The 24854-nt window shown below is 44.2% G+C and overlaps 1 protein-coding gene and 1 long non-coding RNA gene across 3 annotated transcripts in view; one reads left to right on the top strand and one right to left on the bottom strand.

The window, feature by feature from the left end:
- Positions 1 to 24854, top strand: part of DAB2 (DAB adaptor protein 2) — a 110168-nt gene that overhangs the window by 25697 nt on the left and 59617 nt on the right. For both annotated transcript variants that reach the window (XM_063961268.1, XM_063961258.1), the window contains exons 6-8: positions 11545 to 11571; positions 14805 to 14858; positions 23456 to 23518. In XM_063961268.1, the coding sequence (XP_063817338.1) occupies positions 11545 to 11571; positions 14805 to 14858; positions 23456 to 23518 (144 nt within the window). The remainder of the gene's footprint in view (positions 1 to 11544; positions 11572 to 14804; positions 14859 to 23455; positions 23519 to 24854) is intronic.
- Positions 1 to 24854, bottom strand: part of LOC135056303 (uncharacterized) — a 57447-nt gene that overhangs the window by 25720 nt on the left and 6873 nt on the right. The window lies entirely within an intron of this gene.

The raw sequence follows: 24854 nt of genomic DNA, 5'->3' as shown, positions 1-24854 counted from the left end.
CTTGTTAGGTCGACCACTATTAGTCGACAGGCACTAGGTTGACACCTGGAAAATGTCAACGTGGTCGGCTGGTCGAGATGGAAAAAGGTCAACATTTGTTTGTTTGGTGTTGTTTTCTTCGTACAGTGATCGGGAACCCCAATTAGTGCACCGTGTTCGCTCATTATGCTTCGGGCTATCCCCAAGCGTAGTCCATGTGGATTGTAAAGTATGAAAAAGTAAAATAAAAATAAAAAAAATTGTGAAAAACTCATGTATACCTTTTTATGTGTTGACATTTGCCATATCGACCTAATGCCCAGGTCGACATTTTTCAGGGGTCAACCTAACGCATGTCGACCAATAGTGGTCGACCTATTGACTGTCGAACTAAGGCCCTCATTCCGAGTTGTTTGCTCGTTGCCGAGTTTCGCTATATTGCGATTAGTCGCTTACTGCGCATGCGCAAGGTTCGCAGAGCGCATGCGCATAGTTATTTTACTCAAAAGTTAGATATTTTACTCACGGCGTAACAAGGAATTTTCATTGTTCTGGTGATCGGAGTGTGATTGACAGGAAGTGGGTGTTTCTGGGCGGAAACTGGCCGTTTTATGGGAGTGTGCGAAAAAACGCTGGCGTTTCTGGGAAAAACGCGGGAGTGTCTGAAGAAACGGGGGAGTGTCTGGGCGAACGCTGGGTGTGTTTGTGACGTCAAACCAGGAACGAAACTAACTGAACTGATTGCAATGGCTGAGTAAGTCTGGTGCTACTCAGAAACTGCTAAGAATTTTCTATACGCAAATCTGCTAATCTTTGTTCGCAATTCTGCTATGCTAAGATACACTCCCAGAGCGTGGCGGCCTAGCGTGTGCAATGCTGCTAAAAGCAGCTAGCGAGCGAACAACTCGGAATGAGGGCCTAAGTGAGGTCAACCTAAGCACCGTATACCTATTATTTGATACCAACTACAAGGCCACAATTATTTGGAATGCTAAGAAACTTTCATGTTTCATCATTTGGTAAAATCTTTTCTTGGTCCCCATATTAAAATAAATAGCGGGTACTGTATGAAGACCTAGAGTATACTAAATGATATCTGATTAATTCTACTACATTGTATATACTTTGTATGTAGTGACATACTGTGATTAGAGATATATAGTTGTCAACAGTTGTGATATGGGTGGTCATTCCGAGTTGATCGCTAACTGTTTTCGTTAGCAGCGCAGCGGTTAGGCAAAAAAGCGGCACTTCTGCTTATGCGGCGCAATGCACATGCGCGACGTACTTTCACAACAGCCGATGGTTTTTTACACAAGGTCTAGCAAAGCTTTTCAGTTGCACTGCTGGCCACAGAGTGATTGACATGAAGTGGGCATTTCTGGGTGTCAACTGACCGTTTTCAGGGAGTGTTCGAAAAAACGCAGGCATGCCGGGAAAAACGCAGGGGTGGCTGGGCGAACGCAGGGCGTGTTTGTGACGTCAAAACAGGAACTGAATGGTCTGAAGTGATCGCAAGCACTGAGTAGGTCTGAAGCTACTCTGAAACTACTCAAAAATATTTTGGTGCCGCTCTGCGATCCTTTCGTTCGCACTTCTGCTAAGCTAAGATACACTCCCAAAGGGCGGCGGCTTAGCGTTTGCACGGCTGCTAAAAGCAGCTAGCGAGCGAACAACTCGGAATGAGGGCCGTTGTCATTTCTAAAATGTCATAGTTGAGCATATTGGCATGTGCAGAATGTCACATGTTCACATTGGGCTCAATTCAGTAAGGATCGCATACTGCATTTGGCCGATGCTGGAGTTAGTGCGCATATGCAGAATATGACCTGCGACCCCGTCACTAAAATGTGAATGCCTCTGCCTGATTAACTGGCAGTGGCATTTGCGGGGTGGGGCGGGGGCAGCTGGCGTTCGGGACATGCTCCCATTTTTCAGGTGTGGTGAGGCCAAGGGCTGTGTCGCGTACGTACTATCCTTGGCCTCGCAGTCCCCTTAGCGATGGCAAGGCTGAGTAAATGGAAGCTTACTCATCCTGCCATTGCAGATGAAACATTGGTCGTGATGTTCATCACATATGCGTTAGCTTCGCAAATGTAGGTAGGAGGTGGTGTGCAGGGAGGAGGCGGTGTGTAGGGAGGAGGTGGTGTGAAGGGAGGAGGTGGTGTGCAGGGAGGAGGTGGTGTGCAGGGAGGAGGTGGTATGCAGGGAGGAGGTGGTATGCAGGGAGGAGGTGGTATGCAGGAAAGAGGTGGTATGCAGGGAGGAGGTGGTATGCAGGGATGAGGTGGTACGCAGGAAAGAGGTGGTATGCAGGGAGGAGGTGGTATGCAGGAAAGAGGTGGTATGCAGGGTGGAGGTGGTATGCAGGGAGGAGGTGGTATGCAGGAAAGAGGTGGTATGCAGGGAGGAGGTGGTATGCAGGGAGGAGGTGGTATGCAGGGTGGAGGTGGTGTGCAGGGAGGAGGTGGTAGGCAGGGAGGAGGTGGTATGCAGGAAAGAGGTGGTATGCAGGAAAAGGTGGTATGCAGGGAGGAGGTGGTAAGCAGGAAGGAGGTGGTATGCAGGAAAGAGGTGGTATGCAGGGAGGAGGTGGTATGCAGGAAAGGGGTGGTATGCAGGGTGGAGGTGGCGTGCAGGGAGGAGGTGGTGTGCAGGTAGGAGGTGGTGTGCAGGGAGGAGGTGGTATGCATGGAGGAGGTGGTATGCAGGAAAGAGGTGGTATGCAGGGAGGAGGTGGTATGCAGGGAGGAGGTGGTATGCAGGGAGGAGGTGGTATGCAGGAAAGAGGTGGTATGCAGGGAGGAGGTGGTATGCAGGGAGGAGGTGGTATGCAGGGAGGAGGTGGTATGCAGGAAAGAGGTGGTGTGCAGGGAGGAGGTGGTATGCAGGAAAGAGGTGGTATGCAGGGAGGAGGTGGTGTGCAGGGAGGAGGTGGTGTGCAGGTAGGAGGTGGTGTGCAGGGAGGAGGTGGTATGCAGGGAGGAGGTGGTATGCAGGGAGGAGGTGGTATGCAGGGAGGAGGTGGTATGCAGGAAAGAGGTGGTGTGCAGGGAGGTGGTGGTATGCAGGAAAGAGGTGGTATGCAGGGAGGAGGTGGTATGCAGGGAGGAGGTGGCATGCAGGGAGGAGGTGGTATGCAGGAAAGAGGTGGTGTGCAGGGAGGAGGTGGTGTGCAGGGAGGAGGTGGTATGCAGGGAGGAGGTGGTATGCAGGGAGGAGGTGGTATGCAGGAAAGAGGTGGTGTGCAGGGAGGAGGTGGTGTGCAGGGAGGAGGTGGTATACACTGCCTCCTGCATTTGCTTTGCTAAGGATTGCAAATGCAAAATTGCTGCATGCAACTTTGAATTTGCAATCCTTAATGAATCAGGCCTTATGTCAACATGTAAATTGCAAATATTCTGCACTGACAAGCAGTGGAGAGTTAGGGTTAGGCTGTGTGAGGGGAGGTTAGGGTAATGCAACAGGGGAGGGTTAGGGCTAGGCTGCAGGAGGGAAGTTTTGGATAAAGCACTAGGGTAGGGATATGCTGAGTTAGGGGAGGTTAGGGTAAGGCACAATTGGTAGCGTTAGGGTTAGGCTGCAGGAGGGGAGCTTAGTCTAAGTGACTGGAGGAAGGATAGGGTGAGGCTGTTGGAGGGGAGGTTATGGTAAGGGGGTATTAGGCTGTCTGAGGGAGGATAAGGTAAGGCACTCGGAGGAGGGTTAGGCTGCAGGAGGGGAGGGTTAGGATTAAGCACTAGGGGGAGAGGTAGACTTTGGGAGGGGAGGGTTAGGCTTGGGCACTAGGGGGAGGGTTTGGCTACGGAAGTGGAGGGTTAGTCTTACACACTAGGAGAAGGGTTAGGAATTAGGCTTCAGGAGGGGAGGGTTAGGATTAGGCACTAGGGGGAGGGTTAGGGTTAGGCTGCAGGAGGTGGTGGTTGGGGTTAGGCATTAAGGGTAGGGTAAGGGTTAAGCTGCAGCAGGGGAGGGTTAGGCTTAGGCACTAGGAGGAGGGTTAGGCTGCAGGAGTGGAGGGTTAGCGTTAAGCTGCAGGAGGGGATTGTCAGGGTTAGGCACTGGGGGGATGGTTAGGGTTAGGCTGTGGTAGGGGAGGGTTAGGCACTAGGGGGAGGGTTAGGGTTAAGCTGCAGGTGGGGAGGGTTAGGCACTAGGGGGATGGTTAGGGTTAGGCTGCAGGAGGGGAGGGTTAGGCACTAGGGGGAGGGTTAGAGTTAGGCTGCGGTAGTAGAGGGTTAGGCACTAGGGGGAGGGTTAGGGTTAGGCTGCAGGAGGGGAGGGTTAGGCACTAGGGGGAGGGTTAGGGTTAGGCTGCGGTAGTGGAGGGTTAGGCACTAGGAGGAGGGTTAGGGTTAGGCTGCGTTAGGGCAGGGTTAGGCACTAGGGGGATGGTTAGGGTTAGGCTGCAGGAGGGGATTGTTAGGGTTAGGCACTAGGTGTATGGTTAGGGTTAGGCTGCGGTAGGGGAGGGTTAGGCACTAGGGGGATGGTTAGGGTTAGGCTGCAGGAGGGGAGGGTTAGGGTTAGGCACTAGGGGGATGGTTAGGGTTAGGCTGCAGGAGGGGAGGGTTAGGGTTAGGCACTAGGGGGATGGTTAGGGTTAGGCTGCAGGAGGGGAGGGTTAGGCACTAGGGGGAGGGTTAGGGTTAGGCTGCGGTAGTGGAGGGTTTGGCACTAGGGGGAGGGTTAGGGTTAGGCTGCAGGAGGGGAGGGTTAGGCACTAGGGGGAGGGTTAGGGTTAGGCTGCGGTAGTGGAGGGTTAGGCACTAGGGGGAGGGTTAGGGTTAGGCTGCGTTAGGGCAGGGTTAGGCACTAGGGGGATGGTTAGGGTTAGGCTGCAGGAGGGGATTGTTAGGGTTAGGCACTAGGTGTATGGTTAGGGTTAGGCTGCGGTAGGGGAGGGTTAGGCACTAGGGGGATGGTTAGGGTTAGGCTGCAGGAGGGGAGGGTTTGGCACTAGAGGGAGGGTTAGGGTTAGGCACTAGGGGGATGGTTAGGGTTAGGCTTCAGGAGGGGCGGGTTAGGGTTAGGCATACTCACCACTGCAAATGCAGCTGGATCCACCTGATTTCAGCATCAGCTCACTGTCGCACCTGGAAGACGCTATATGAGCTGGCAACCCACAATTCCAGGTAATGAATCATGTCGACATTTCATCAGTGTCAACATGATGACTGTTGATCAGGCCAATGCCGACATTGCACGAGCATGTCAACATTATGACTTGTTGGCAACCTCATGTCAACATTATGAAGGTCGGTATGATGAATGTTGACAAAATACACCACACCCCTGTAAATATATATTGAATGAATTCATATTTAGAATTACACGTAACTTGCAGTTGTGGCTCCTGACTCTTTCTGCATGCTGTGGCCCGCGCTACAGCTAATGGAACTACAAGCACGCCCATGACTGGCCCAACCTCTGGGCCCCCCGTGGTAGCTGCACTTCTGGCGCCCATAAGAGTTATGGCCCATTGACAAACGTCCCACTTCTCCTTAAGAGATGAGTTTAAAGAATATTTTATCTCATCTCTAAGCATCTGATTAATAAAAGTTTTGAACCATTATTTTACCTGCTCGGCCAATCACAAGCAGCCACCATGGGAAAACCGCTACATCCGGGCGCTGAACCCTTTGTTATTCCTGTGTTTGCTTGTGCAGGAAAATAATGCTGGAATTCTTCTATTTCTAATTGAGTCATCTCTGTCTGTTCAATCACCAAATCCACCAAAACAAGGTTCCGTCATGATGTTTGCAATTTTTTAATAGTGGGTGTATTTTCAGACACACTTTTTACGAGGGTTATAAAACTGTTCACTGTAATTAGCATGGCAGACTGAGTAACACAGTGAAGGGCGGATTATTCTCAGTGACTCTTACAGCCATTATAGTCCGTAGCAGTACATGCTGTACAAGTCCATACCTGCCGCAGAGCACAGACCACGGTATTTCCTTACAGATGAACTGTGAACTGCAGATACGGATACATTTTTTTATATGGAGGTTGTGCATTCATGTGTGTTACTATGTTTATGATATTAAGCTACATATAATATTATCCTACATATAAAGGGGCCCATTTATCAACCAGTTTTAGCTGTTTACAACTCATAGCGCATGATATATGGTGCCCCAGCCAATCAGCTCACAAATGTCATTTTTGAAACACATGACAGTTGGGGGCTGATTGGCTGGAGAACCATTTATCATACTGTTATAAATGAAGAATCTTCTTTCCGAAGAGTCTAGGGTTTCTAAAGATCTTCTGGGCAATGACCCTTGTACACCCCAGGCTAAGACTCGCAGAACTCACCAGCGGGTCTTCTAGCCTATAATAGCCGCTTTTCCCATAAGGCGTGATGTGCCTACCGGTACTTGGATGCCACCAGAACTTACGCCACTGGTGGTACTGCGAGCTTAGCTCCCAGTGACCCAAGTCAATGCCGATAGAATGAAAGACCTATAGAAGAAACTAGTAGCTCTAAGACAAAAGACAAGAGAAAGAGAATGGCACTACAGTGTCAGGAGATCCAAAGATATAAAGACTAAAGGGTAAAAGACAAGGACAAGACAGGAGTAGCAAGGTATGGAATGTAATGAGGATATGAGAGCACACGACAGAGAGAGCTCGGAACCAGCAGGTGGAATTACTTGAAATGGGAGTACAGGAGAAAGAAACACAGAAAAGCACAAAACACTACAATAAATTGACGAGAGGTAGAATTAGCAAAGATTGCAAACAATCAGTGTGACAGATTATGCAACTGACACAGGAACTCTGCAGGAGACGTTCGGAAGGTAACCGGGCAGAGGAATCCACAGGCTAGTACTAGAACCAACAGACAAGGGCTCCTGCTGCAGCCAGGAACTATAACCAGCACAGAGTGAGAGGCAGACCAGGAAGATGAAGGGAGCATGAGCCAATTAGCAACTCAGTGAAGACAAACCTCCCCTTAATTACATACAGCTGCCCCACTACATGTCCTGCTGTCCTGTGAGTGCCTGGCGTTTGTGTAACCAGGCAACTCAATAGGACGCAGAGCGGAAGTTCCCCCAGCCCGCCACATGAGCTAAGTATCCCGGTAACTATTGAGCCGGAGGTCGAGGATGGAAGGACGTGCCTGACAAAGACCGGACGCTGCAGGAGACACGGGTCGCAGCCCGTGACACATACGCAATGAGTTTTAAATAGCTAACACTCATTGATAAATGTGCCCCAATAATATGCAGACTAACAACGTGACAGCCAAGGGTGGCTGATGATGAGTTAAACATATGTCTATCAGTGGAGCGTATTTTGCATGTTTTCACACTGTGCATCCTCCGAAATGGGGAACTGAGTACACGCAAATGCAGGTGATACAGTGCAGGATGTACTCAACGGAAAATGCGATGATGATGATGACCTATGATCTGCTGGTACTTTGTAATTGTCCCTTGGGTCAGTAAAATGCTCAATAGGAACGTTAGTGTTCCCTTCCTCACTAAGGCAGAAAACCGAATAATGAGAGTGAAAAAATACTAACAATATAAACAAATCTATAATTTATATATATATATATATATATATATATATATAAACTGTATTGTATATATATATATATATATATATATATATAAACTGTATTGTATAATGTTCCGTTTTTGGAGACTGGACCCAATCATCGTGGTTCTATTAGTTGACCCCCTCCTTCCAGTCAGTAATGGTCAGTATGGGTATAAATAGAGAGATATAAATGGCATTTATAGTATTATGTTCAAACTGGAGCTGTTTACACACATTAATTAGATTCTGTTCTGTGCCAGACAATACCCTATCATTTTACTTTTGTCCAAACAAAATTAGATCTCTGGAATAGCTGCATTCTTTTATTCCAAAACCTTGTGAGTATGGTTAGTTCTGTGTTATTACCCAATCAGAACACAAACATAATTCTCTGTATAAATACTTATTACTGCTCTGTGTAGACATCATCCAGTTATGAACGTAATTTCTATTATACCATGAAAATCAAAATATATCTTTTCTTTTCCTAAAACCCCAAAACACTATAAATCACAGTATTAGAGCTTTATATTAAACGGGAGGTACATGCAATTGCGAGGTTTAAGCTGGGTACACACTAGGCGATATATCGCAAGCCCAACGGCGGGTGTGTACACCAGATATATCTGTGAATGTCTCTCATAGAGATATTGTGTCGGCTGTGCAGAACAGCTGAAGGCCAATCACCTTTACAATTGCTGTGGGGGCTGATGTTGCAGTTCGGTGGGCAAAATATTAAATGCCCGTCCAGCTGGATGAGAGGACCGACACATTGAGTGGCCGATTGGTAAGTGTGTATACTTACTTGAATCGGCGGCTCTGTATACTTAACTGAATCGGCCGCTCGTGTCGGCGGGTCCACCGACATGTCTGTTGTCTGTATAGTAGTGTTGGCTGTAAGTTTATTTACACTGCGGAATTCTGCATCTTAATGTAACAGTAAAAAGAACAAGCGCCACCTAATGCAGTATTCACAGATTCATTGGATTCATAACTGAAAGTACCAGATTTAGGTAAATTGTACCAAAGTAACAAAAAGAAGTCATAGTTTATTTACGAAGCATCGACTTTTCATTTAATAATATTGCCCTTTTGAATACAGTGGTCCCAGTATATGTCCTTCCTTAGAAGGTGGAATCCTTAGGCCCTCCAATTAGGATATTAGAAATGACATCAGTATAATGCAGTAATACAGGGGGTAATTGACTATAATTCAGACCTGATCGCTGGGCTGCTAACTTTGCTGTCCTGCGCTCAAATAGTCGCCGCCCAAGGGTAGTCTAAATTAGCCCCGTGCAATTGTGTAAATTCGCATCCTGTGCGTACACCGAGTTGCAAAAATCCAGCGTGTGCAGTCTGTGCGCAGGCCAGGACTTACTGCTACAGTGCAATGAGAACAGGCTAGTCGGGGCTAGAGCTGACATTACACACCCTCCCTGAAGACGCTTGGGAACGCCTGCATTTTCCCTGACACTCCCAATAAATGGTCAGTTACCACCCACAAGCAGCCTCTTCCTGTCAATCGCCTTGCGAACGCCCATGCGATCGAAATGTTTGCACCATCCTGTCTCTGGACGGAGATGCCTGTTGTTGTTTGGCGACGCACGTGCGCATTTGCGGTGCATGCACAGTCTATCACTGATCGCCCGCTGTGCGAAAACGCACACCAGCGATCAGATCTGAATCACCCCCATAGTGTCATACTTTTTAAAAGTTATATATAGAAATAAATACCGTATTTACTGTATGTAAAGTGCAGTGGAATATCCTGGCACTGTATATGTAAATGTTAATAATATTCTAGAGATCCAAAGATTTGAGGTTTTTCTGGTACATAGGTGGTCATTCCGAGTTGTTCGCTCTGTAATTTTCTTCGCATCGCAGCGATTTTCCGCTAACTGCGCATGCGCATTGTTCGCACTGCGACTGCGCCAAGTAAATTTGCTATGCAGTTAGGAATTTTACTCACGGCATTACGAGGTTTTTTCTTCGTTCTGGTGATCGTAATGTGATTGACAGGAAGTGGGTGTTTCTGGGCGGAAACAGGCCGTTTTATGGGAGTGTTTGAAAAAACGCTACCGTTTCTGGGAAAAACGCGGGAGTGGCTGGAGAAACGGAGGAGTGTCTGGGCGAACGCTGGGTGTGTTTGTGACGTCAAACCAGGAACGACAAGCACTGAACTGATCGCACTGGAAGAGTAAGTCTCGAGCCACTCAGAAACTGCACAGAGAAGTCTTTTCGCAATATTGCGAATCTTTCGTTCGCAATTTTGATAAGCTAAGATTCACTCCCAGTAGGCGGCGGCTTAGCGTGTGCAAAGCTGCTAAAAGCAGCTTGCGAGCGAACAACTCGGAATGAGGGCCATAGTACAATTTCTAATATATATATATATATATACAGAAATGGTGACTCCGGCACTCCACTTGAAACAGCTCACACATGCAATACTTGCTCCTGTGCCTTCCCACCGGGGGACTCCCCCTGAATAACACCAAACAAAAGAGGCGGCACTCGAAGTCGGTGAACAAATATAAATATATTGTGATAGAGCGTTGACGTTTCGGGGACGTGCTCCCCTTCCTCAGAACCTGAGGAAGGGGAGCACGTCCCCGAAACGTCAACGCTCTATCACAATATATTTATATTTGTTCACCGACTTCGAGTGCCGCCTCTTTTGTTTGGTATATATATATATATATATATATATATATATTTATTTCTGCTCCAAGTAGCTCCAAAGAAAAAGTCATTATAGGATAGTAGTATTAGGTTTTTTTTAAATAAATTTTAGAAAAAAATACAATTAAGAAAAGATAAAAATAACGTAATGGAAATGTAATAGTCTGCGAGCTGCTGGAGGTGCAGGACTTTGTGCGAGTCTGCCTCTATTTTTATAAAGCAGCAATCATTTACAATGCACCTCTGGCTGCTTGCAGACTATTACATTTAGGCCCTCATTCCGAGTTGATCGCTCGCTAGCTACTTTTTGCAGCCGTGCAAACGCATAGTCGCCGCCTATAGGGGAGTGTATTTTCGCTTTGCAAGTGTGCGATCGCCTGTGCAGCCGAGAGGTACGAAAACGTTTTTTGCAGTTTCTGAGTAGGTCTGAACTTACTCAGCCCTTGTGATCACTTCAGCCTGTCTGGCCCCAGAATTGACGTCAGACGCTCGCCCTGCAAACGCCTGGACACGCCTGCGTTTTCCCTACCACTCCCAGAAAACGGTCAGTTGACACCCATAAATACACTCTTTCTGTCAATCTCCTTGCGATCGGTTGTGCGAATGTATTCGTCGCTAGAAGCATTGCACAGCAACGATGCTGTTTGTACCTGTACGACGCGCGTGTGCATTGCGGTGCATACGCATGCGCAGTAGTAACCTGATCGCTGCGCTGCGAAAAACGTCAGCGAGCGATCAACTCGGAATGAGGGCCTTAGTCTCCTAAATGAAGAAATCTGGATTATGGACAATGTGAAAGATTTCCACAAGGTGGCGCACTTCTACACTCATCTGATGATTGTTAAACATTTTAACTGCTATCCAGATTAGTGAAGGTAACATCATGAAATCCAATAAATCCAGGGAAGGTACAGTATGAGTAACGACTCCTTACTCTTACAGAAATAAAAATGGATGGGAAGGGTGGAGCAAGCATAGGTGTCCGTGTGTTCCTTTAAATGCGACCCAGGTAGACTCGGACACAGACACATACAGTATGTGCCTGTTAGGAGGAGTATATTTCCTGGATACTCAACCCCTTGTGTAAATTACGCACCGATGCTGTTTCTGATTGGCTGGTTGTATCTGGTGTCCTGCCTCTAATACAGTGGTTCCCTCCTTAAGGACCCCCAACATGTTTTCCAGGTCATCTAGCAGTGCAAAGACTGCTTCCCACTGAAATCCCTATTAATGTTCCCAACCTGGACCCATTTCACACAATGGAAATTCTCCCAACTGTATTACAATTTTTTTTTTAATTGATGTAACAATATATGTTTGTTTCTTTTTTAGAGTGATGAAAGTGGTCAGCCAGTCGAGGTAAGATTCCAGATGAGGAATACGTGTCCTTTCTATGGTGTGCTTGTCTCTGAAACCCTACAGAAAACAGTAAAGCGTACCCGCTAATAAGTAACATCAATAAATGTAATACAAGTAAAAGAAAAACATACTTGCCCACTCTCCCAGAACCTGCAGGAGACGCCCGATTTTTCAGGTAGTCCCTCACACCTCCAGAAGAGTGGGCACTCATCCCGCATTCCACCCACTTCCTAAATTGAAGAAATGCCGTGGATCCACAGTCCTTCAGCAGGGGCCTAGTGACGTGATTCTATTGTAATTGTGTCATTTTAGCACCGCCCCCTTTTCAAACGTGTGAGAATCGCGGCATTTTAAGCCGCCCACCTGCTTCTTCTCTCCAGGCTTCTCCCAGAGAGGAAACTTAAAGTGTCGGCAACAATATTTTAAGCAAGGGTTACAAACTATAAAAGGGAAAAAATGCTCTGCGCACCAAAAATCACTTAGAATTAATTAATTGATTAATTAAGTGCAGTCTAGCAAGTAGAATGATTGACTCAATGATGCTTGACCTTTTTTAAATAAAAAATATTTTATCAAACAATAAATGACACAAAACAAAATATATAGAACAAACAATACATATATATATATATGGCAGTTTAAAAACCAGAGGTTTTCACCTCTTGTATATATAAACAGAAACACTGTATTAGGCTTTATAAACGTGCTGTTTAAACAGCATACAATGTATCTAAAATGCAGATCAGATATCTTAAGTAAAAGAAGCTCTCTACAGAGAACAACAATTGATTCTGACACTGGCGTCCCAGTGTGGAATCATATATAATGTCCACAGATAGCTCCACAATGTGAAATTATTAAAAGCAAAGCAAACGGTAATAATTACCCCCGTGCTGATACCTGAGATGTAATGCAGAGTCCTGTATGCATTTGCACGAGGAAGATGTAAAGATTTGTGATTGCTGCCACAATATTAATTAAAGGACAGACTTGCTGGAATACTAATTCTCCGTTGTGAAAAGCCGTCAGTTGACCATCAGATGATGAGATATAGGGAGTTTCCCAGCGAGGGACGTGATCCGTATAGCTAGCAGTAACAGCATGAAACGGCAGCTGATGGCTGGCGCCGCAATGGTCTCACAGCGGAGATCCGTCTGTGTCCAGCTGATCGCTGCAGGACTCTGATGCAGGAACGCCGTTAGCAACTGAACTCCCTTTAACCTCACTGCGGAGGTAGGATCTTGTAGGTCACTTGGCTTAGATGTAAACAAAACCGGAGTATCGGAGCCGAGATAATAGGAGCCCGTCTGTGGAGTAACAGATATCCACTGCACTGAACTTGTAAAAAGGGGCGTCAACGCGTTTCGTCTCCTAGCAACGGAGACTTCCTCAAGAGGTTAAAGGGAGTTCAGTTGCTAACGGCGTTCCTGCATCAGAGTCCTGCAGCGATCAGCTGGACACAGACGGATCTCCGCTGTGAGACCATTGCGGCGCCAGCCATCAGCTGCCGTTTCATGCTGTTACTGCTAGCTATACGGATCACGTCCCTCGCTGGGAAACTCCCTATATCTCATCATCTGATGGTCAACTGACGGCTTTTCACAACGGAGAATTAGTATTCCAGCAAGTCTGTCCTTTAATTAATATTGTGGCAGCAATCACAAATCTTTACATCTTCCTCGTGCAAATGCATACAGGACTCTGCATTACATCTCAGGTATCAGCACGGGGGTAATTATTACCGTTTGCTTTGCTTTTAATAATTTCACATTGTGGAGCCATCTGTGGACATTATATATGATTCCACACTGGGACGCCAGTGTCAGAATCAATTGTTGTTCTCTGTAGAGAGCTTCTTTTACTTAAGATATCTGATCTGCATTTTAGATACATTGTATGCTGTTTAAACAGCACGTTTATAAAGCCTAATACAGTGTTTCTGTTTATATATACAAGAGGTGAAAACCTCTGGTTTTTAAACTGCCATATATATATATATATATATATATATATATATGTATTGTTTGTTCTATATATTTTGTTTTGTGTCATTTATTGTTTGATAAAATATTTTTTATTTAAAAAAGGTCAAGCATCATTGAGTCAACCATTCTACTTGCTAGACTGCACTTAATTAATCAATTAATTAATTCTAAGTGATTTTTGGTGCGCAGAGCATTTTTTCCCTTTTCTTGTGCTTCAATTAGTTGTTCAGCCTAACCAGCTGTTTTGCTCAGCAGCCCATTAGGTCACGATTTTTATTGATTACCATCTGGTAAATTATCACCATATATTGTATTTCAGCGCCAGATATATATACAGTTTGAGATCTATCTCTAGCTGTATGTGTTTATAATTTTTTACAAACTATAAAAAACAAATCTGATAATAAAGCAGGAAGGATCTGGTGAAAGCTCAGAGGGCCACATGCAATTCTGGGGCCTCCAGTTGTCCGTCACCTCCTTAGATCTTTCACCATGATGGATTCAGCTGACAATGTACAGTACCACCTAGGGTGTAAGCAGTAGGCAAATTTGAAAAGGGCTAAATGGGCACATACAGATGTGTCCTCTTACATCCTTGCTGCAGTCACACTAAACAGCCCTTAAAGTCGCATTGTAAAATAATGTAAAAGGACGCACAAGCAGCTTCTGCTGATTAAAATGATATGTGACATGCCTATATTCTGTGTGTACTTGCGGCTGTATCTGCATCCGAAATGCCACGTTTACATTGTTTTCCATGAAAACACTGTAGCATAGCATTTTGTATGCAAATACATTCGCAGTGACACACAGGGGGGAATTCAAATGTTTGAAAAGTCTGTTGAGTGTCTGTTTTTTCTGTCTATTAGATAGGAAAAAACAGACACCCAACTGACTTTTCAAATAATTGAATATCCCCCACAGAATATAGGCATACTGCATATCATTTTAATCAGCAGAAGCTGCTTGTGCGTCCGATTACACTATTTTGCGCATTAAGACACATTTTAACGTAAAAAAAACTCTTGTAGCGTATGGAGTAAAGATGTAAGAGGACACATCTGTTCCTCTGCCAGTTGAAGTCATTTAAATAAAATAGTATACAATATTTAAGCTTTGAACCTAAAGGAGTTTTCAGGAATTCTTCTCGAGCCTGAAATCAAATTCTTTAATGTGGATATACAGTACAAACAGTAAAACAGACCATGGTACGTTGTAACAGCTAACAGTGCGTTGTTTTGTTTCTAGAACGGAAGCGATGCTTTGCTCAGTATTAACGAGGATGTCGACAAAACCAAATTAGTAAGTAAAATGATGGTCATATTTTTTTACTTCAGTATTTTATATTTTCATATAGCATGTTGTCATCAATGGGATGCGGTCATGTGACCGGCGCTCGGGATCTCGGCTCTGATGCGCTCACACACCCCTACCACCACCCCACCTCCGTCGGCATTCTGCGCCGGGATCCCGAGTCCCCAGTTGTGTTTGGAAAAGCCATCACGTGGTACAATTTCAGTGCATTTAAATTTGACTTCATGTATCCTTGTATTTAGCATGTGCATATAGTAAACCAATTTCTGAAAAGACAATACCTATTTTTTATTCGGGTATGGTAAATGTTTCTTAACCAACGCATTTCAGTTTGTACAAATGCAACCCAGTTGCCGGACTAACGCATACATAGGTGCCATATTTGGAGAATCACAGCACTTACTCCTAGCTACAGAAATGTCTTTGCCTTTACTTACGTTTTCCCGTTCTCTATTGAGGCTCTGCAGATCCCTCTGTATTGGAAGCAGCCTCTGATATTCCTATTACTGTCTTTATAAGTGTATGAATTTTCTGTTTGATTTATAGTTATAGCGCCTGTTGGTTATTCTTTTGTTCCAGCTGGGAACCCGAATGGTCAGAAGAATAAAAATGTCACTGAAAATTTCTCGCCACAATTGTTTTTTCATTTTTCTTTTGATATATTGCTCAGTTGAGCCTCATTTATAGCCTCTATAAATCACGAGAGAGCAAACTTCAGGTCTCTATTTATGACGTGCATTACTGTATTTGAGAGGTTTTTTCATACATTGGTGGGGATGTGACTAGAGATGACTTTTGCCTTACTTCGCTCCCCTGGAACTGGAAGTTGTAAAAAGGATTCTCATTGAAAGTGTAGGCCGGAGCCTGATCGCCTTCACTTCAGAAAATAACTTAAAAGTCTAGCACTTGCGTTGTTCCTGTAATTAGCCATTGACTCTCATTTAAATATTTTGTCTGACAAAACAAAACGCAGGATTTGCATGTGGGCACAATGCCCTGTGCGCCTAGCTTGCACTTCATGCTCTGCCCAACTACTCCCGTAGGAAGGTACTGCCATCTTGTCACACAGATCTATGTGCGGCATGTAAAGTCTGAGGTAATTTGCACTAAAGAAGGCCAACATTTATTCAACTTCATAAATGAGCTTCACTGTTGACAAACGGTATAATGCTTTTTATATTCATCTTTGTGTTTGACAAATGGGGATAGTTGTCTACACTCCAGGAAAAACTGAGACCTCCTGGTCTCCTGTGAGAGTAGGCAATCTTCCTGACAGGGCACTTGCCTGTGCAGAAGGCAGGAACATGGCATGGCCCACTGACCTCAGCAAAGACTGGCAATTCTGGGGCTTCCAGTGCACTGCGCATGTGCAAAACTGGTATAGCTTAACTGCCCCAGTGAACATTCCTTGTTAAACTGCGGGGGCAAAAGTGACACCTTAGAGTTGTTTGGCTCTGCTAACACGTCGTCCTACTGTTATGCCACATGTATGTCAACGCAATGGATGTGCTGCCCGCAGGAAACTTTGAACAGGTCTTACACCTTATGTTATGCTGATTATGAGAATGTAGGCATCAGATGTCATTCAGGCCATGTGTGTGGAGACCACAAATCATCAGCCAGTCACTAGTCGTCATGGAATTTAAACATTTATTTGATACAGGTTGAGTATCACATATCCAAAATGCTTTTTGGATTTTGGATATCGGATTTTTCCGTATTTTGGAATAATTGCATACCATAATGAGATATCTTGGCGGTGGAACCCGAGTCTAAACACAGAATGCATTTATGTTTCATATACACCTTATACACACAGCCTGAAGTTAATTTTAGCCAATATTTTTTATAACTTTGTGCATTAAACAAAGTGTGTGTACATTCACACAATTCATTTATGTTTCATATACACCTTATACACACAGTCTGAAGGTCACTTAATACAATGGGGTCTATTCATGAAGCAGTGAAAAGTGTGGAGAAGTGAGCCAGTGGAGAAGTTGCCCATGGCAACCAATCAGCATTGAAGTAACATTTATAATTTGCATACTATACAATTGTACGGAGCAGCTGATTGGTTGCCATGGGCAACTTCTCCACAGGCTCACTTCTACACTCTTTTCATTGCTTCATAAACAGACCCCAATATTATTAATAACTTTGTGTATTAAACAAAGTTTGTATACATTGAGCCATCAGCAGTGGTGCAAGTAGAAATATTTTCTTAGTGGTACTGAGTACTGAAAAATGGGCGTGATCATGTGTTGTGAGGGGGCATTGTCATATGCCACTAGTGGGAGTGGCTACATGACACTAGCGGCGTAGCCACACAACACAGCTCCTTTTCTTTGCACTCTGGAGGCTAGGCTAGAAATATATAGTAATGTCTCCAGTATAATAGAAGTATATAGTAATAACCCCAGTATAATAGAAGTATATAGTAATGCCCCCAGTATAATAAATATAGTAATGCTCCAAATTTAATAACAATATATATTAATGCCTCCATTATACAAGGAAAATAAACTGTAGTAGTGCCCCTAGTATAATAGAAATATATAGTAATACCCCCATAATAATAGAAATATATAGTAGTGTCCATATTATATTAGAAAGTAATTACCCCACATAGGGAAGCCAGAGACATGCCGGCAGCCCAGCCTGTGAAGAACAAAAGCCGCTCAGTGCCGACGCGTTACACGAGCCGAGTGAATGGAGAGTGCTGCACTGCTGCTCCCAGCAAGGGACGCTGCGGGAAAGTGTAATCAGGCTCCTCTCCTCACGCCAGCCACAGCCGCCAGAGGAGAAAGCGTGATGGGACGTCATGATGTTACTGTTGCGCTCCCAGTAACCTTGACAAAGTGGGAGGTGCCGTCATGCTGCTTTGTGGCGCATTATAATTGTGGTAATGGCGATCATGGGTGCAAAGTGTTTGGCAGGTGGTACTGCATAACCGCTGCCAAATTCTTAAGGGTTCTCCGTACCCGAGCGCACCCGCATACTTGCACCACTGGCCATCAGAAAACAAAGTTTTCACTACCTCAGTCTCACTCAAAAAATGTCCTTATTTTGGAATATTTGGATATGGGATACTCAACCTGTAGTAGCTAACAGCAAAAAAAAACACAAAAAAAACCCATATCCAGCGGAGGATTAGTGTGTATAACACATTTGTGGTGCTGGGATTATTTACACATTATACTTTCTAATAACATCGCCAGGCTATCATATTGACAATTTTATTACTATGGGCACCCAAGTTAGTTGTCCTGCGGCCACCCGCAAATCTTAATCCGACCCTACCCAAAACATTCAGATTCTGTCTATCATTTCTCTACTGCATCCTAGAAAATGATAGAAAGAATCTCATTGGTCGCTATGGGCAACATCACCACTTTTCATTTTTAGAACCTTTAGTAAATTTACCCCTAAAGGGTAATTTACTACAAAAATATAGGGCAATTCTGTTTTGTGATGACGACCCACACCAACTTTTATGTAACTATCAGTTTTTACATGTGCGTATTTGGATATATGGGCCACAATATCTGCAGTTACATCACCTTTTGTTTTTAGGGGTAATTTCATGCTTAGTGGAATTAAGCACCTATATATAAAAAAAAAAAAAAAAAAAAGGTTTTGTTTTGCTAGATCACATTATTTAAATGAGATTATGGGGTCTATTTACTAAGCCTTGGATGGAGATAAAGGGGGTCATTCCTAGTTGTTCGCTCGTTGCCGATTTTCGCAACGGAGCGATTAAGGCAAAAATGCGCATGCGCATGGTACGCAGCGCGCATGCTCTAAGTATTTTAGCTCAAAATTTAGTAGATTTACTCACGTCCGAACGAAGAATTTCCATCGTTGAAGTGATCGGAGTGTGATTGACAGGAAGTGGGTGTTTCTGGGCGGAAACTGACCGTTTTCTGGGAGTGTGCGGAAAAACGCAAGCGTGCCAGGATAAAACGCGGGAGTGTCTAGAGAAACGGGGGAGTGGCTGACGTCAAACCAGGAACGAAACGGGCTGAGCTGATCGCAGTGTAGGAGTAAGTCTTGAGCTACTCAGAAACTGCTAAGAATTTACTATTCGCAATTCTGCTAATCTTTCGTTCACAATTTTGCTAAGCTAAGATACACTCCCACAGGGCGGCAGCCTAGCGTGTGCAATGCTGCTAAAATCTGCTAGCGAGCGAACAACTCGGAATGACCCCCAAAGTCGCTGGAGATAAAGTAGCAGCCAATCAGCTCCTAACTGTCATTTTTCAAACACAGCCTGTAACGTAACAGTTAGGAGCCGATTGGCTGGTACTTTGGGGGTCATTCCGAGTTGATCGCTCGCTAGCAGTTTTTAGCAGCCGTGCAAACGCTATGCCGCCGCCCACTGGGAGTGTATTTAGCTTAGAAGTGCGAACGAAAGGATCGCAGAGCGGCTACAAAATAATTTTGTGCAGCTTCAGAGTAGCTTCAGACCTACTCCTATCTTGCGATCACTTCAGACTATTTAGTTCCTGTTTTGACGTCACGAACACGCCCTGCGTTCGGCCAGCCACACCTCCGTTTCCCCAGCCACACCTGCGTTTTTATCTGGCACACCTGCGTTTTTCCACACACTCCCTGAAAACGGTCAGTTGACACCCAGAAACGCCCTCTTTCTGTCAATCACTCTGCGGCCAGCAGTGCGACTGAAAAGCTTCGCTAGATCTTGTGTGAAACTACATCGTTTTTTTTAATAGTACGACGCATGTGCGCATTGCGCCGCATGCGCAGAAGTGCCGATTTTTTGCCAGATCGCTGCGCTGCGAATGAAAGCAGCTAGCGAACAACTCGGAATGACCCCCTTTATCTCCAGCGACTTTATCTCCATCCAAGGCTTAGTAAATAGACCCCTATGTCGTGATAAGGAAAATTTAGGACAACTCTCTGCTTCTTTCATACCCCGCAAAATGAATGAATTCAGCCATTTTCAAAAAGATTCATTTTGCGCCTTCCAGTTTGCTGAACCTTTGCATAGAAGCAGATTTTTAGGTGCACTCTGGTGATGAATTCAGGACATAGATGACGTGCGGTAAATCAAAGCAATATTGTAGGGGAAAAATGTAAATACTTATACTGTGTCCACCTAGCCTTTATTGTATTCAGACAGAAAGCCCTTTATCATGGTAGTCTGATGGACCAGAACCTGTGGCTTCTTAGTCCTTAGACCTTATAGTAAAATTTTAAATGGTATTTAAATGAAAAATCATCACAGAATATGTTCTATGGAGCAGGTATTAATCTTGGGTATGGGTCGTTGTTTGGAACTTAATACATTTCTCTCTTCTTCTCCAAAATTGGGCATCGCTAATATTTCTTTGCAAGCCCATGTCCAACCCTCTCCCCCCCCAACTCTCTACTAAATCCTAATCTCTCCTTCCCTTGTCAGAACAAAAACAAAGCTTGTTAAGGCTGCAAATATGTGTCGGTAAGTGTAATAGTACAAAGTGCAATAGTGACATAACTCAAAAGTAAAAATTGATTACAGCATAAAATAGAATACAGTGGGTGACATGACGTTTCCACACGGAACATTCAGAAAAGTGCTCTTTAAGTGGGACGTTGTGAAAATACTCATGTTAAACACTGTCTTTAGTGGCAAAAACCACTGTGAAGTATCCTCATGACCTTCTGCGGTCTTAGCCCCAATCATGTAAGTCGAATTTGTAACAAACCTGAATAACCCCTTAGTACAGAAAGACGAACCTTCATGATATATGAGGAGACCACAAGTCTTATGAGAACCTCCATCACTTCCTTTTAATAATGAAAAAAAAAAAAATCTTATAGTAACCAACATAAACATACTGTAAATAAGACATCGATGTAGAACAATATGCACAGCAATACAGATTTATACATTTTAGTGTATAGTAATTTGCTTTCCTGGCATAGCTATTAGAACCAATTAGATTGTTGATGCGTCTTTTCCTCTGAAATAAATGGTTTCTGCAAAAAGGTGAACTAAAGCCTAACCCATCTGTAATGACAGGTGATCATGTAACTTCCCCCATTTTACCAATATATAAATATTTCCTTCTATTTTATGTCACTATTGCACGAGGCACTGCTGTGTATCACAGGTTTGATCACATTTATAATTTTAGTTTCCATTACTATTATTAACATATTTTTTTTTAGGAGGCTGCTTAAAAACTATTTTATTTTCTGTCCATTTGGTGCTTTTAGTCATAAATCTCATTCAGAATATCTCGAACAGCAGTTCTTATTTACAGATCATCCATTGCCTATGGGTCGTGGTGGCCAGCTGACATTTCTTGAATAACAGTCTAGACCAGAGGTTCTCAAATGCAGTCGTCAAGGTACCCCAACGGTTCAGGTTTTAAGTTTATCCATGCTTGGCCACAGGTGACTTAATTAGCACCTCAGTCAATGTGATTTAACCATCTGTGCTGAGCCATGGATATACCTAAAACCTGGACCGTTGGGGTGCCTTGAGGACCGCTTTTGAGAACCTCTGGTATAGACACAAAATGGCTGCCATTGTCTGTAGGCTATGGGTGCACAATAGTCAAACTGCAGTAATCAAAGCCCGGCAACGTGGCCATGATGTAATGAGGGAACAGGAAGTGACGCAATTTTAGGTTGGCTTATTTTGGCTTTTTATGATTGCAGTTTGAGAACCTCTGAAAACCATTTACATTCACTGGTTTTAGTACTTTTGTGGACACCTCACTATTCTTTGCGTTTTTCCATTTTTTTTAAAGCATGCTCATTTTCTGTTGAAAGAAAATTTTCTGTTGTTTACTGTGTAGCTGCTCCTCATCTAAGGAGAATCCTTGTACGGTATAGACCTCCAGAACTATGACATGTTTGCCCAACTTTTGAAAAGTTATTCCATATTAATTGTGGATATAAAACACCACAGGGGGACATTTATAACTATTGCGAAGAAAAGGTGGAGTTGCTTCTCGTAACCAATCAGAAACTTACTGTTATTTAATACATTGCGCTAGTAAAATACTATGTCAGCAGCCTCTTTTCTACATATTAGTTATATTATAAATGTCCACCGTTGAATGCTGCATTACATTCCAACTTTACTTTGACTTTATTATAAAAAACCTTGAAGTTGGCAGAATAGCATTGTCTTTGTGGCACAATCTAGGGGCAGGGTTACTAAAACATCTAGAAAGTAAAAGTGGAGGGGTTGCTCAGATTTTACATATTATTTATCTAGTACATTCTATAAAATTATAGGTAGAATTGGGATGAGGTTACATTGCCGGCAGTTGGGATCCCGGAGGTCAGGATACCGACGCCGTAATCCCGACCACTGACAATGCCTAGAGCCGGAATCCCAGCTAACAAGGGCTATTCCCACTCGTGGGTGTCCACTCATTGCACTCGTCCTCCTTACGGCATTCTGGTGGCCGGGATCCCAGCTTCGGTATGCTGACCGCCAGGATCCCGGCCACCGGCATACCATAAGCACGTGTAGCATCCGATTGGTTGCTATGGGTAACACCTCCACTGTTACCATTTATCAGCGGCAGCTACAGACGTGGGGCTACAGCGCAGTCCACAATTCAAATAGGGTCACACCAACTGCCAGTGAGTCTTTGCTGGTGATGTTTGGCAGCGTTTGGGGTGGCAGTTGGTGTGACTGTGCTGCAGCCCCAACTTTGGATCCTTTAAGTGTCACCTATACTGCTTTTATCTTGCTAATGTTAAAATAGACACAATGCACCGCAGTTACCCATTTTGTAAACTGCACAGACATAAGGGAGCTGGTTTAGGGTTAGACCAAATACAGGTGCAGGGTGTGTGGCATATACGGGCCCCTGGGTCAAGGGCGGCCCAAACCATACACCCATTGCATTTACTTACCTTGCCATTCTGCCAGCCACCCGCTCTGCCAGCTGCTTGCACTATTGGTTTATCTACTTAAAATGTCTACATGGAAAAGCCCCAGGTTCTGTAAATTGCACTGGTTTTTGAGTTGCAAGAGGAACCTGGCCAAGCAGAACTCTAAAATGAAGCATAAACAGAGCAGACTCTTCAGTCGGGTACACATCAGGCTCAGGCTGACCGGCAATCTTGCCGATGGTCATGATGAATTCCCTTCATCCCGGACTGTGCAAGATTGCCGGTAAACGCCACCCAATGTAATCAACAACAGAACAACATCTTGTTCCGTCCTTCATTAACTTGCATAGCGCCACTTACGATATCTCCTGGTTGGCCGTGCAGCACGGCTGCACAGAAGATGTCGCATGCAAACCACGGGAGCGTGCAATTGAGCACACACACTAGGCGATATGCACAACTTCTTGCACCGATACGGAAAATCGTTATCACTCCAGTGTGTACCAGGCCTTACTTCAGCTGCTGTTGATTGAAGAAATCATATTTATTCATATAAACGTAATTTAATAAATTCTGAATTCTAAATATATATTCATATCTAGCAGAAGAATTTTTTAAATGAAAAATTATGGCAATAAAATAAAATATTTTTGTTCATCTGTACAATATTGTACCAGTACGTTTTATAGTAGTAAGTCATTTTTTTAACTTTATTTTTAAAGGGTGTTGACCAGATGAATTTATTTGGTGATATGTCCACCCCACCAGACCTCAACAGTCCATCGGTAAGTACAGAACCATCATCTTCCAGGTTATTCTTTCATGTGTGAAACGGAGACACCTCAGTTAAGTGCGAACATGTAGAGGTACTAAGAAATAACACTAGAAATGTATCACTCCAAGGAGATAGATTACGATTGTTCTTTACTCTCTGACCTGTGCACACTTGTTACATTTTAGACATTATGGTTAGTGTGTAGTGTGTATTCTTTAATATTGCACTTAGTAACTTTGTAACTAGATTCGTTATTGATTAACCCATGACCATGTGAGATAGGAGCTGTCCAGTCGTTTGTGTACTTGGAACAATGACCAGAGTTCACCTGGCACATATTGCTCAAGTTTGCAGGAAATTTGGTTAATTTGATATTTTTGTAACTGTTCTTGGCTACAGAGGTGATGAGTGTTAATGAACCCAGGAGCTCAGGGTACATTTCCAGACTTGTGTACACTAATTTAATAATGCTTTGTTAGTTCTGAAAGAATCCTAAAGATTCCCTTTTATAAGTCATGTTATTGAGACCGTACATCACAGCTATTCCTATTTTCAACCCACTTACAGTACTCGTGTTACACAGTTTTTTTATATCAATTATCATTTACTTGCAATTTATTATTGTAGAATATCTGCTATTTGTCTGAATATTGAGTCTTTCGGTTATCTCACGTTATCACTCTGTGGGGGTCATTCCGAGTTGATCGCTAGCTGAAAATGTTCGCTGCTCTGCAATTAAGTTAAAATCCGGCACTTCTGCGCATGTATATGCAGCGCAATGCGCACGCACGACGTACTTTCACAACGGCCGATGTATTTGTACACAAGGTCTAGCGAAGCTTTTTCAGTCGCAATGGCCGCCGCAGAGTGAAGTGGTCGTTTCTGGGTGTCAACTAACCGTTTTCGAAAAAAACGCAGGCGTGGCAGGAAAAACGCAGGCGTGGCTGGGCGAACGCAGGGCGTGTTTGTGACGTCAAATCCGGAACTGAAGTGATCGCAAGCGCTGAGTAGGTCTGAAGCTACTCAGAAACTGTACAATATTTTTTTGTAGCCGCTGTGCGATCCTTTCGTTCGCACTTCTGCTAAGCTAAGATACACTCCCAGAGGGCGGCGGCATAGCGTTTGCACGGCTGCTAAAAACTGCTAGCGAACGATCAACTCGGAATGACCCCCTATGTGCTAATCCTTGGAGAGGACAGAGATAACGTACCAGCCAATCAGCTCCTGTCATTTTTCAAACACATCCTGTAACATGGCAGTTAGGAAGCTGGTTTATTACATTATCACCATCCACTTTATCTATCTCAAAGCTTTGATAAATCTCCCCCATAAGACAAATAAATGCA

This window comes from Pseudophryne corroboree, chromosome 1 (genome assembly GCF_028390025.1).
Source record: "Pseudophryne corroboree isolate aPseCor3 chromosome 1, aPseCor3.hap2, whole genome shotgun sequence".
NCBI lineage: Eukaryota > Metazoa > Chordata > Amphibia > Anura > Myobatrachidae > Pseudophryne > Pseudophryne corroboree.
The sequence above is the reverse complement of the archived record's forward strand: the minus strand, read 5'-3'. Positions and strand labels throughout refer to the sequence as shown.